The following is a 12,526-nucleotide window of genomic DNA, read 5'->3' as shown; positions in this document are numbered from 1 at the left end:
TAAGCCTCTGCAATCTCCAAAGATCTACTGTTGCATTCATTTCTCACCAAGATCTTCTATTGATGATGGGAGAGTGTGACCACCATCTCTGTATTGCTATTACTTTGTGTAGGCATTGTATACCTTCATTATGTCATGATGAGTTTGTGAGAGTTTTGCTTTAGCCAATATGAAGTATTACATCCCCATTAGATAACCTCCAGCCGTAAGTGATGTCACATTGTATTGTCTTCTTATTGGCAGTTAATAACCGCTTTCATTCCAAAATTCCACAAACATTTTTCCTCGATCCGCTCACGTCTCTATATTCTCTTGTCTGAAGCGGACTCGACCAAAGCACTCACTGTTTATTATTCCCAGAGCCGTCGTAAAATCTGATGGGTTTATTGTGTCTCTCCGTTCTCTCTCCTGCAGGCGATTTGCTCTGCGGCAGCCCGTGGCCACGCTCCCATCCACGTTCAGGAGCTCAACCCGCCGATCATGTAAGCCCCATTTACCTCAATCATACTCTCAATTAGAGCTGTAAGTTCATGGCCAAAAGTCTATCTAACTAATGTCCCGTCTCTATAGGGTTATTAGATAGTTTCCTATATATGTAGTTCAGCCCTTACTTTTGAATGCATCTCGCTTTTATATTTCTTTAAAAATCCGACTGGACTACTCACTATAAAAGCCTTGATAGATGACATTTCCTCATTCTCACCTGGATCATTTGTACGGCTTTAGAGCGTCACACCTGTCATCAGAGAAACTGTGCTGTCTGCTCCATGTTTCATGTCTGTCGTCACAGTCTGCTGGCTCCGCTGCCACTGTCTAACCATATGTTGAATGAAGCCCCGAGACCTAGTCACCTTTTAGTTGGAAAAAATATCAAAGTCTGTTGTCACGCAGTTATTTTCACGTTTGTTTATTCAAGAATATCCAAGACAAGTATAGATATTTAAAGAATAATGTCTAGTCATTCAGCTATAATGCATTTAATCTCTTGCCCGCCACCTTAACTGAGCATATACTCCAGTTCGCCATTACCCAGATCTAAAAGCTTTTTGAAAAAAAGTCAAAATAGCAACGAAAACCAGAATGAAAAGGCAGAGGCACCTTTTATTATGAAGCAGCTTTGAAAAATGTGAAAGCATTACCAATTTTTAGAGGAGAAGCAGGACGGACTACTTAACTCGAAACGCATTGGTGACGCTTTAAATAAAAATACCTACTTTGCTGATCCAGAGTGCATCCCTCTCATTCTCTTCAATTCATTGCCAATTTTATTCTGAGATTATAAATACTGCCTAATAATGGACATTTATTCAAAACCAACTTCTCATTTACACTACTGCTCAAAAGTTTGGGGTCACCCAGGCCAGTTCTATAACTTCTCTAATCAGCAGTTTCAACAGTTTTCAGCAGTGCTAGCATAATTGCACGAGGTTTTTCTAATCATCAATTACCCTTCAACACGATTATAATATACAAAATATACAAATATACATTTAGGACACTGGAGCGATGCACCTCTGTACACCTATGTAGGTATTCCATTAAAAATCACCTGTTTCCAGCTAGAATAGGCGTTCACCGCATTAACAATGTCTAGACTGTATTTCTGATTAATTTAATGTTTTCCTCATTGAAAAAAGCAGTGCTTCTCTTGGTTCCGTGCTGCACCGTGATTTGAACCAAGCCATGAGATAGCTGAACCGTTACTCCCTAATCAATAGGGTGAAAATTACTCCACACCTTGCAGTAATAGAAAATATTGTACAGTGTCCTCCATGAACTTTGGCATCCCTGAACTGAAGATGTGCCCTGAGGAAGAGAGACAAAAGCTTGGCTGCACCAATCTACACCATCAGCCTCTCTGCCTACCTCCAACCACTCTCTCTCCATCCACTCAGACACACGGCCTCCCGTCCTGAACTAACCAGGCTCAACCTGCTTAGCATCTGCGATTAGAGTCAATCAAGCAAGGTGGAATGGCCAGGCAATTTTAAAAATTCTTATATTTACCAAGACGAATACAGGCAGCTTGTTGTTTAGTTGAGCTTACTCATGGTTTAAATGATCTAAGAACATACGGCATGTTACAAATGATGTATAAAAAGTTTTCAGATTTGAGAGATTGAGAGGGGGAAGGTATATGATATGTCTTTTAATGAAGACCGAGGCGCAACCTGTATCTATGCAGCCCCACTGTGGACAATATAAGCACTTGTAATATCCATCAGTATTATGTCCATCCCGCTCGAGGCCAGTGCCAACCATTTCCAAGCAGCTGCCACAGGAGCGCAGTGAGCGTCTGGCCTAATCCTGCCATAACTGTTCTCCACACCTGAGTGAAAAGCCCTGTTCAGTGATTCGCCTTGGACTGGAGGCACACAAAACGCTGCCAGACTCCACTTTACGTTGTATATATGAAGCCAGACTGTATAGTATGGGAGGGAGCTGGCACCGACCTAGACCTCCAATCTGATCGCACCGGCCTGGAGCAGGGAAGGAGACCTGCCAGCATGTGACATAGGCCCACACACTCGTTAGGCCGCCATCTCAATGTGCCAACTATGCTTCAATGCGAGGGCAATGTAATAGACCTGACTTGTAAGTAAATTCAAAGTAAGCACCTGGTTGTTGCTACAAATTTTATACAGTGCTGTCTTATTCTACCGGTTATTACCTGATTTGGACCATGGACCACACAGTGGACAGGTGACTCAAAGCGGCTGTGTGAGTGGTCAGTGTGGCGCCTTTACTTTCATTCACAGTGGTCTCTAAGACGCTCCAGGATCAATTGTTTGGAAGGTTTTCACTGCTGATGGAGCCTCTCACCAGAAAACCTACTAAACAATTGATCCTGGAGCGTTGTAGAGACCACCATGATCAACTTTGTTTTTTTCTCTCATAAAAGTTGCATAATGCACTTTTTAAAAGTGATAATAAAAAGTCTTCAATTTGTTTCCATCAGGCTTAATTTTGAAATTTCTTCGAAAATGCGAAATACAAAACACATGGTCCAAAGTACATTCATTTATTGGTTTGGCTAAAAAATATCTGCCTGTTTTACATTTGCTCAAAGATGTGCTTTTGAATATCCACATTTTCCTTTGGATATGCAATCCCTTTTTAACTGGAATGTATATGAATAAAAATAATTATAATAATTATAATATCAAACACACTTTGCTGGTTGGAAATTTAATGCAATATTTTTCCAAAACAGAAACAAAATATCTAGTAGTTTCAGTTCTTGATTGTCCAGGTGAGCTAAAATAAGGTTATGGTTTGGGTGCTTTATTTGTCATTATACAACAATGAGCCCCTCCTACTCCGCCCCCTTGCTGTCCTTCAATAAAGAGGAAAAACAAAATAGAATACACTGCTTGGTCTTTGTGGTTATAGTGAAGATAGAGTGAGTGTTTTCACTCAGCGATGAGAGGCTGAGATGTGAGGAAAGCATTATCTGGATACATAGGACTTGAGGAGGAGCTTTTTAGGAGCCGTTGCCTCAGTGTGCTCAGTTATAATAAGCATTATAAAAAGCTGTAGAAAGTGTATTTTCCATAAAACCTGCTCCGGTTTTCCCTATCAACCCAAAACATGTCTAATAGGTAAATACTCTGCGGTTCTGACCGTGCTGACAGACTGAAACTCTACTATTACACCGCTGTCACAAAGACTAGATTGTACCAATCTTTTTGAATTTCAGTTTTTATTTCAACGTGTAACCAAGACCTCGGTATGATTCCAACCTCAACTGTCCCGCCTCTCCTACTCTTTCATTGTGGATTTCCTCGAACATATAAACCCTCATCAGAGTACACTACACTACACATGTACTTGGCCGCGCGCACACAGCGACCCCATTGAACCAACAGCGAGTTAATTTGGTCCATATTTTGACTGCAGATTACTACTTTGAGGTGGACATGTCCATCCAGTTGACGTTTTACCCCAACATTGCAACCCGCCTTTAATGTGTCGTGACTTTTCCAATATAAAAGCACTAAAATAACCAACAGATCTTACAATGAGCCGCGCTAAAGTTAGCAATATGCCCGGGTGAATTATGGATGTTGTCATTTCCTGGTTATGTTCGACCACATACTGGCATATGCGGTGCCCAGGGCCAAAAATATCCTGCTACAAAGACAGTGCTCTACTGTTGTGCTACTATTTCACTTTAATGGGCCAGTTTCTCTGAGGAGCGGTGGGTTTGAGGGAGCGCTCCCTAGGCTGTGAGGGCAGGTGTAACATGGAGTTCATTCTAGCCCACAGTCTATGGAAAAAATCAGGCCTGGTCCAACTTTCTTTACCTAATTACAGCCTATACAGATATTTGATCACATTATGTCTTTGAGAATAGCAATGCACTCAGTCAATCAGTCAATCAGTCTATCAGTCAATATTCATTCCCAGTTGCAGGGAAAGCATATACAGTATTACCATGAATGGCAGAATTCATTTAAGAAAAGATTGTGGCCCAAACTCAAGCATCGCTTTGTGCAAATATCGTTGCTCATCATATACACTAAACAAACAGGGGGGGTCTAGGGGTTCACGCCCAGGAAATCTTCAAAGAAATAAACTGTATATTAAGGATTTTAACAGATTTGGGCCGGAGCGGTCCATAATTTGATTCTCGTTTGCAAGGAAAACATTTCCCTTTCGTTAGGTTTTTATAGGTAAAGGATCCGGGACCCACTTTGAAGAATCCGGCATAGATTTGAGATGATAAAGACATGTGATTGTCACATCCAGGTGGTTAATTCAAGTGGAGATGATACAATAAGCTCTGATCAGGCAAAGATTTACACATTTTAACCATGAGGGCCATAGTGTTTATCCTGAGGGGTCGGATGTGACATTACCCACCCCTGCTTTACACCAACAATGATAAGGAGATTTTTGCCTCATTAGCAAATAGACAAAAGCAAACAACCAACATATAAAGTCTGTTTTAATATTGCTTGCAACATAAAGATTTGACAACAATCGTTTTACCAAAATGTTTAATTTTTTTCAATGTGGAATGAATTTTAATGTTGGAATACTCTTTTCAAAGCAGAATATTTGCGGCATTAACGTCTGACATAATGATTTACCTCATTTGTGGATGAACTTGTTTTACCAACAGCTGAGACAATAGATTGTAGGTGTGAGAATATGGTCTTGTATAAAACACTGTTAGGGACAAAAACACATTGATTTAAACCGAGTCCTGCAGGTCTGTCTGTTCAGTATGATTCATCGGCCCTGCTGTATGTTGCACTGAGCAGGTGTCCCTGTCCAACCAAGAGTAATTGCTGCCATTTCAAACGCTCTTAAACGCTTTTACGCTTGTCTTAAGACTGATTCTTTTCAGACTTGGACAGTATTTCACATTTCTGTAGCGTCATTGTAACTGTAGGGATTAGCCGCTGTAGTAGGAAGTCCCCTGACACGACGCTGCCTGGACTTGACGAATCACTGCAGGAATGATAACAATTCACCCTCTGTACTCCAAAAACCTCAATTAGAGAAAAAGTTGGAGGAAAAGTGGGCCAGGAAAGTGTTTCTACTGTACGGGGGGACAGGTTATGGATGGCTGCGTGTTCTCATGGAGGTCAGATTCAGTAGCACATGCGGCCCAGTGGAGCGGCCATGGCTGGGTCAGGAGCCGTGGAGGGAGATCGGGCCCCGGGGCCATAAACTACAGTCTAATTGGAGGATACCGTGGAGACCCTGTTGCGCTCCCCTGTGCTGGGCCCGGGTGGTGATTGAGCTGGGGGTCCCGTACAGCCTGCGTCTCCCCTCTCTTCTCCTTTTCCAGCCCGGGAGCTCCGTCGGCTGCAACAATATTGGTCTTGGCGAATGGTTGCGGCGCGCGTTGCTTAAGCGTGTCCATTTTCACCGTGAGCTCGCAAAGACATAAATTATATCTTTTCCTCACGGTCGCCATCGCCGCTGAATTCCTCCCAGCATTCCGCGGTCACGGGATATGGATTCAAAGTGCTTCGATTCCTCCGTGAGGCAACACTTAATTGGCCAAACAACCTAGTTAGGCCGTTCTTCAACACTCTGTCATCCATTTTCTGCCTTTGCCCACCTCCTAGATATCCTCGATGCTAGCTCTTCTTATGTATTTAGCCCACTAGACGGCTTCAAGTCAGTTGACATTAGCATTTATCTTAATCTCCCTAATATAGTTCATATTCACTTTATTGTCTTTGTTGGAAAGTTCACCCCTGCTTTTTATCCATCGTGTCAACACTGATGAAGGCAACCTGTCAGGAGCAGTAATGCCAGTTTTACACATCGTATCTACCCTTGATTCATTTTGACTTGCTTGTGTGTTGGATCAGGGCCAATCAGGGCTTATTTTGGAATCGTCTTCCCCCGGCCTATTAAACATGTTAGTTTGCAATGTATTTAATGAGTGCCCTTAAGTGCGCTTTCAGGTGACAGTTACCAAATTAAATATACTGGATATACTTTTGACTTTTTTCATTCCTCAAATGTTAGATTTTGCCGTGTTTTGTTAAAAATGATGAGTTGACGTTGAATGATGATTTAAATTGTCACTGAATTAAATGTGATATTCTTTGCCCTATAGGCCACTGTACTGCTATTAGATTGTTAATAAAATGGTTGTGTCTGGGTCTAGTCAGATCCAATCAGAACAGTTTTGCTTGTGCACCACTAAATGTATAACTTCAGGCAGTTGCATAACATTTATTGCCTGTAATGTAGTAAACATGTGTGGCTGATTGAAGCAGGCCATCATGCCAGATGGGACGTACATAAAGCCTGCATCATAAAGTATTTGGGCACTCTCGAATGGACAGAATCCCATTGAAGAATCTTGACTTTGACTATTTTGATCACTTCCATGCATAGCCTAAATTATCTTGACTTGATTTAGAACAAAGTCTACATTTGTACTTCTGACAAACACTAGCCGTATACGGGGATATATTTGCAGGATACCTAGGCGTGAAAACCGGACTCCCTCCTGGAAAATTCATCTCCCACGGGGCATATGAACCTTCACAGCCAAACAACTGTTACCTGTCTCCCCGTTCCCTCATAACCCGGCTCTCCCCTCGGTCCCTGGCATCCCTCCAGCCTCCTGACATCTCGCTGGCCCTCGTGCAGCCTGTCGGTTGTGCTGTCAGACACGCACATCTCACTCTGACTGGTTTGGTCCGCAGCCCGTCCAACACGTGGACACAGTTAGCGCTCACCTTGGGGTCTCCCTCCATCTTTTACCGTATACATCATGACAAAACCCCTCTCCCACTTCACAAAAATGACTGAAGCATTTCGAAAACGGCGCCTGAAATTGCTCCTAAGTGGTCCTGACCCCTTACCTGTGCACAATTTTTCTATCCATTTCATTTTCTGACTTAAATGCTTTCAGACTGCGGGGGATTCGGAGGAGAAATGTTCAATTATATTCACAAAGGTTACGCGCAGATAACCCAGGACGAACATTATGGGCCATTATATCATATGACATATATTACACATCAAATTTTCCCGTCAGTGAACGCAAAGGATTCTTATTATATTAGGGCGGTTTTCACTATGATTTAGTCGCCACGGAGAAAATAGAAATACTATGTTGTCTCTTTAAGCAAGATCCACTTTATAAGTATCACAAACAAAAAGTAATTGTTTTAGGAATTTTTAAATTTGATAAGATATGCTTTATACTTTTATACCAGAAAATGTTTAAGCCTGACTAATGATAAAAATATGTTGAGATTTGGTTTAAAAACGCAGTAGGTGAATGGTGCAGTAAATAAGTCCTAGACAAAAAAAGTCAGCGTTTTTTTCCACCTTGTTTCACTTCTAAACACTGTCTGAGTCTGAGCTCCAGCCTGAATGTGCATCTGATTACCTCAGGTGAACGATGGGGATGTGTGGGGGGGTTTGTGAGAGCTTTTGTACTCCACTTTCTCTACCTTACACGGTTTGAAAATGTTATAACTCAGGTAGTGCAGCTTCGAGTCCAGTTTATACGTGTTCCTTTTTCTGCTCCGTGCATAAATGTATAGTTTGCGGTCGGCCATAAGGTGCTAGTTTTCGTGGGAGATTCAAAGACTATTCTAATGTGTAAATGACTCCAAAACACATCTCCAAGGGTGTCTTTTGATAAGCCAGCACCACTGTTATTAAAAGTCCACTTTACGTAAGTGCAATATCAAAAAGTTCCAAAAGTTTGAATAACATACAGCCTGATCGCTTACTGTGCTTCGGTCTTCAGCAGCTGTTATAAATAGAAGTGGAGAGAAATTTCAATATTGTCAAATTACATATCACATTCAGGCTGTCATTTTGTTGCCTCGTGCCAGAGAAGCACTCGAGCTCATACTCTAGCTATCCATTTGCATTTACCGTCACGTAGCTCGTCTTATCCTAGACCTGTCCATCAGTAAAAAACAGCCCGCGCTCTAAATAATCAAGCCTGGTGCTGCGCTCCAGCAGGCGCATGCCTCCGCTCTCCGCCCGTGTCATGCGGACGATCTACTGGCCCCGCGAGGCCCTTTAAGAAAGAGAGATCACAAGTCAAAGACAAAGAGGCGTCCAGCTGCAAGTAACCCGGGCCACCGCGCTGACATCATCCCATAACTCAGGCCCGTTTACAGGCTGCGGAGAGGAGCGCCGCGCGGCCGGCGTTAGCTTTAGCCTTCGCAGCGGGAGTCCCTGTGTCAGGTGTCTTCTACAAAAGCCAGGTGTCCGCTGAAGAGGCCCGCGGAGCATGTAAAACTCAGACCTGAGTCGCATTCAGAGCGTCTTATCGTCCAGGCTGCGGCAGATTGTTAAAAGGAGTTGAAGCGTTCAGTCGTGATGTCATCTGTACAAGGCTTCACAATATTTTCCACCGACGACAAATCAGGAAAAAATGTGATGCAAAAATCTTGTAAATCACTTGCAGACTGTAATGCTTGTTGTGATTATTTTTGAGATGAAACAATGGAATTTTATGATTTTCACAATTACTGACACCATGAATGCCCCCCCCCCCCCCCCCCCCCCCAACACACACACACACACACACACACAAAGTCAGAATCCGCCATTACCTGCAGTACTGCTTTGATTCATTCACGCAGGTGTCCTTCACATTTTCAAACCACATAAAGCAGAGAAAGGCAACACCAGGCCCGGGTCCAAACCAATCCTCCAGCAGAGATGCCCCCAAGATGACTTTGTGAAATAGTCTTACATCAAAGATCAAATACCTGATAAGTGCTCTAAAACAGTGGTTCTCAACTGACACCCACCATACAGTAATGGATGGATGTTGAGTTTCTTTACTTTTATTGAAGAGTATTGAAAGGAATGTGCTGTGGATAAGGCTCACGACCCACTGAAAATATGTATATTTATTATTTACAGTTGACAGTTTGCCAGTCATTGCCAGCCATAACATAGTTTTTTACCTTGAACTTTAGTTTAACAAATGTGTTCAGAATTATCACTTGGATATTCATTAGATTAGATGAGCTGTAGGTTTAGCTCGAATTTAGTTTATGAAATAAAGGATTAAAGGTATTTTGCCAAGCCAGACTTTTCTGTCAAGTACATGCTTTCAGAAACTCAAACTACAGATGGATCAGTGATAGAAATTGGAAAGCAAGTGACACTTAACATTGAGTTAATAGCAGTTGTTTTGGATGGAGCGCAGAGAGCGGATGATTTACACATCACTTTGCTTTTCCTGATTTGTGGTTGTACTCTGTGTCTCCGCGTTGCAGGTTCATCATCAAGATCTTGTCCAAAACCCTCTCACGTTACTTCATAAAAACAACATTCAAATCTCCTTTGTTTTGGCTGATCTCTATCCAAGCTGAACAAATGATTTTCCTAATTGTGCGGGTTTGTTTAGCCACTCTCACGTTCCCAGCTGACGTCATCACCCGTCAGGAATCCCGACGTTTGTAATTGTCCGTCGATCAAAAAGAGGGCTGACTGTAGAACTCGGCCGCACTTTGTAACAAGCCCAAAATGCTTGTGATTTTGAACAAATTGAGGACGGTCTCGTATTTCAGTCTTTGCTGTCCGCGCCGGGTTGTCTTCCCTCCGCTCACCTCCTCCGTCACTGTCTGCGGTGCGTCTTTGGGTATGCGGCTGACACGCGATATGGCCCGGAGCACGCGGTGTATTCCAGGGATACAGTGGGCCGTGAAGCCTCCTGTCAGGAAGGATAGGGACTGGCGGACTAGCACGAGGCAGGCCGCTACTGTTGTCAGCTTGGATTGTATGTTACGGGTTAAACAAGGCCATGCAATGTAGCCATGGTCTATGCAGTCTTTGAGTGTAGACCCAGAGAGACAGTCGGAATGAAAACATTTCTGCAAATCATTTCATTATTGCTTCAGCAAAGTTTGATGTCTATATGCTTTACACATGGTTTCCAAACTTTAGAAGTATTATTATTCTAATGAGGTCTATTTTGGATCTTTTTAGACCTGGTTTAGTTCCTATTTGATCTTGATCTATGTCCAATGGTACATGGATGGTCAAACGTGCTCTTGTTCAGCATTTACGACAAACCACTGTGTAAATATATTGGCTTCATCAATGCAGAGGGACAACAGATAGTACGCAAAAATATTGCTAGAATTAATCTGAGGTCATTTTTCATACCGGTCTAAACCTGAACCGAGGCAAGCTTATTTTCTTTGAGCTACTTTGAGAATTTTCAGTTTATTCCCATTTTATTTCTTTTATTTCATCCCTTTGTTTGACAACGATCGGAATCCCTGCTCACAGGAAGTGCTACCACAAATCGGAAGTGCTTCCACAACCAAAGTGGACGGGGCTGTATAAGGTGAATACTTTTTCCTCCAAGGGGTTGGTTTTATTGGTAGAGGAAGTCGGAGCACTCAGGGAGAACATGAAACTCCACGCAGAAGGGCAGCGTGTCTGGGAGTCAAACTTGGGGCCTTCTTGCCGGGAAGAGAGAGAGCTAACCACCGTGCCTAATGATGAAATTGATTCCTTTTGAAAAGTATTATAGCACCAGGACCTAGATGATAATGTTGGTGGTGGAGATGAAAAGATGATGAGGAGACTTGAGTAAACTGTTTATGACTTTCCCGTGAAACAAGTCAGTTGTAAAATCAGGGACATTTTCAAAAATGTAATAACTTTTGACAGCCGTTTTGAAAAATCCTCTTTTTGAGGTTATGGTTCCTCTGCACATGCTCGAGGGACTCTAGTGGGCAAGTCTGCAAAGTCAGGACAAAATACAAAGGATGGTTTGGAGTCTGTATTAGAACCTTTTTGTTGTTTGTCACTTTCAATCATTATGAATGTTTAGCCTCATTCACAGCGTTGCACATGAAGTCATTTATCAGTTATGTTGTAGTAGTACTATCTAGTTTATTCCCCAATGCCTTATATGCCTTATGTAACTGGATGTATTTCTCTTTAAAGCGAACCCACCCCACACCTGTGCATCTGGCTGTGTACTTTCACTAGGTAACAACATAGAGGACTTTGCGCAGTTGTAGTAGGAAGTAGTGAAGTAGATCTAAAACTAGATATTCAGATTGGCTCTTGTCTAGTGCTTAAACTATATTTATATGGCTTATCGAAATGTGTATGCAAAGTTCAAGTATTTGCTGAATGTAATTGTTTTTGTCATTTTTGTCTTCTGCTCCTCTAAAGACGATGTGGAGCTAGAGCTTGGTAGGTGTATTTTCTTTCATATTCCCATGACTTTGATTAATTCTCTCTAACATCCTTTTATACCTGGCTATTAGCACTACCATTGTTGAGAGTGAAGGAACTCATCTGCCTTTGGACCCATTTAAATCATAACTTGAATAACCTGTGTGCAATCTAAAGTTTACTTCTTTCACCTTTTACAATAATCTGCTGGATAAATTCATCATGTCCTATCATTTATCATTTATTTATTTATCTGAGATTTTTTGGACAGACTTCTTTCTTACTCTCACTGCAAAGGTACAACAACATGTGGATCAGGAAAGCAATTTTTAAAGCAAAATACGCTTCAGGAAGTTAAAACAAATATGAATGTAGACAGAGAATGTATGGAGAATATCCGCAAAATTGTAGAAGGAATTGTGTGTGAAATTTATTTATATAAGAACTTGATCGGAGGCAGGCGCTGGGAATTTGGTAACAAGCATTTTAATCAGGCATCACCCCTTTACGTTTTAGCGCAAACTGTTTTTTCTTCCTCATATTATTCCATGCTTCCATGTAAAACTGGTATTATTATATAAACACTTAGTAAAAAGAAAGATCAACTTTGGCTCATACTGACATGGTCCTCTGTTCTTTAACTGATGTGGGAGTATTAAAAGGCAACACACAATTAAAATCCATTTTTGCTTTGACTGTCTATTAGTCTTTATGCTCTTTATTGGGTTTAAATCTTCTTTCTGTGCATTTCTTGTGGCTTTCTGCTCCTTATCATCTCCAGAGGACGCTGACTCCAGTGGATTCCAGGCGGGAGGTGAGAGCGTTGTCTTTTTGACCCTTGCCCATCCTCATGTTACGCTTTTATCAT

The 12,526-nt window shown here is 41.9% G+C and overlaps 1 protein-coding gene across 2 annotated transcripts in view; it reads left to right on the top strand.

Annotated features, from left to right (window-relative positions):
• Positions 1–12,526, top strand: part of LOC306977557 (MAGUK p55 subfamily member 7-like) — a 124,536-nt gene that overhangs the window by 75,399 nt on the left and 36,611 nt on the right. Inside the window, exons 10-12 of one of the 2 annotated variants that reach the window (XM_079575934.1) lie at positions 415–482; positions 11,656–11,676; positions 12,440–12,472. In XM_079575934.1, coding sequence (XP_079432060.1) covers positions 415–482; positions 11,656–11,676; positions 12,440–12,472 — 122 coding nt within the window. The remainder of the gene's footprint in view (positions 1–414; positions 483–11,655; positions 11,677–12,439; positions 12,473–12,526) is intronic. The other variant, XM_079575935.1, reaches the window with a different exon arrangement.

This window comes from Gobius niger (assembly GCF_951799975.1).
Source record: "Gobius niger genome assembly, chromosome: 18".
NCBI lineage: Eukaryota > Metazoa > Chordata > Actinopteri > Gobiiformes > Gobiidae > Gobius > Gobius niger.
The sequence above is the reverse complement of the archived record's forward strand: the minus strand, read 5'-3'. Positions and strand labels throughout refer to the sequence as shown.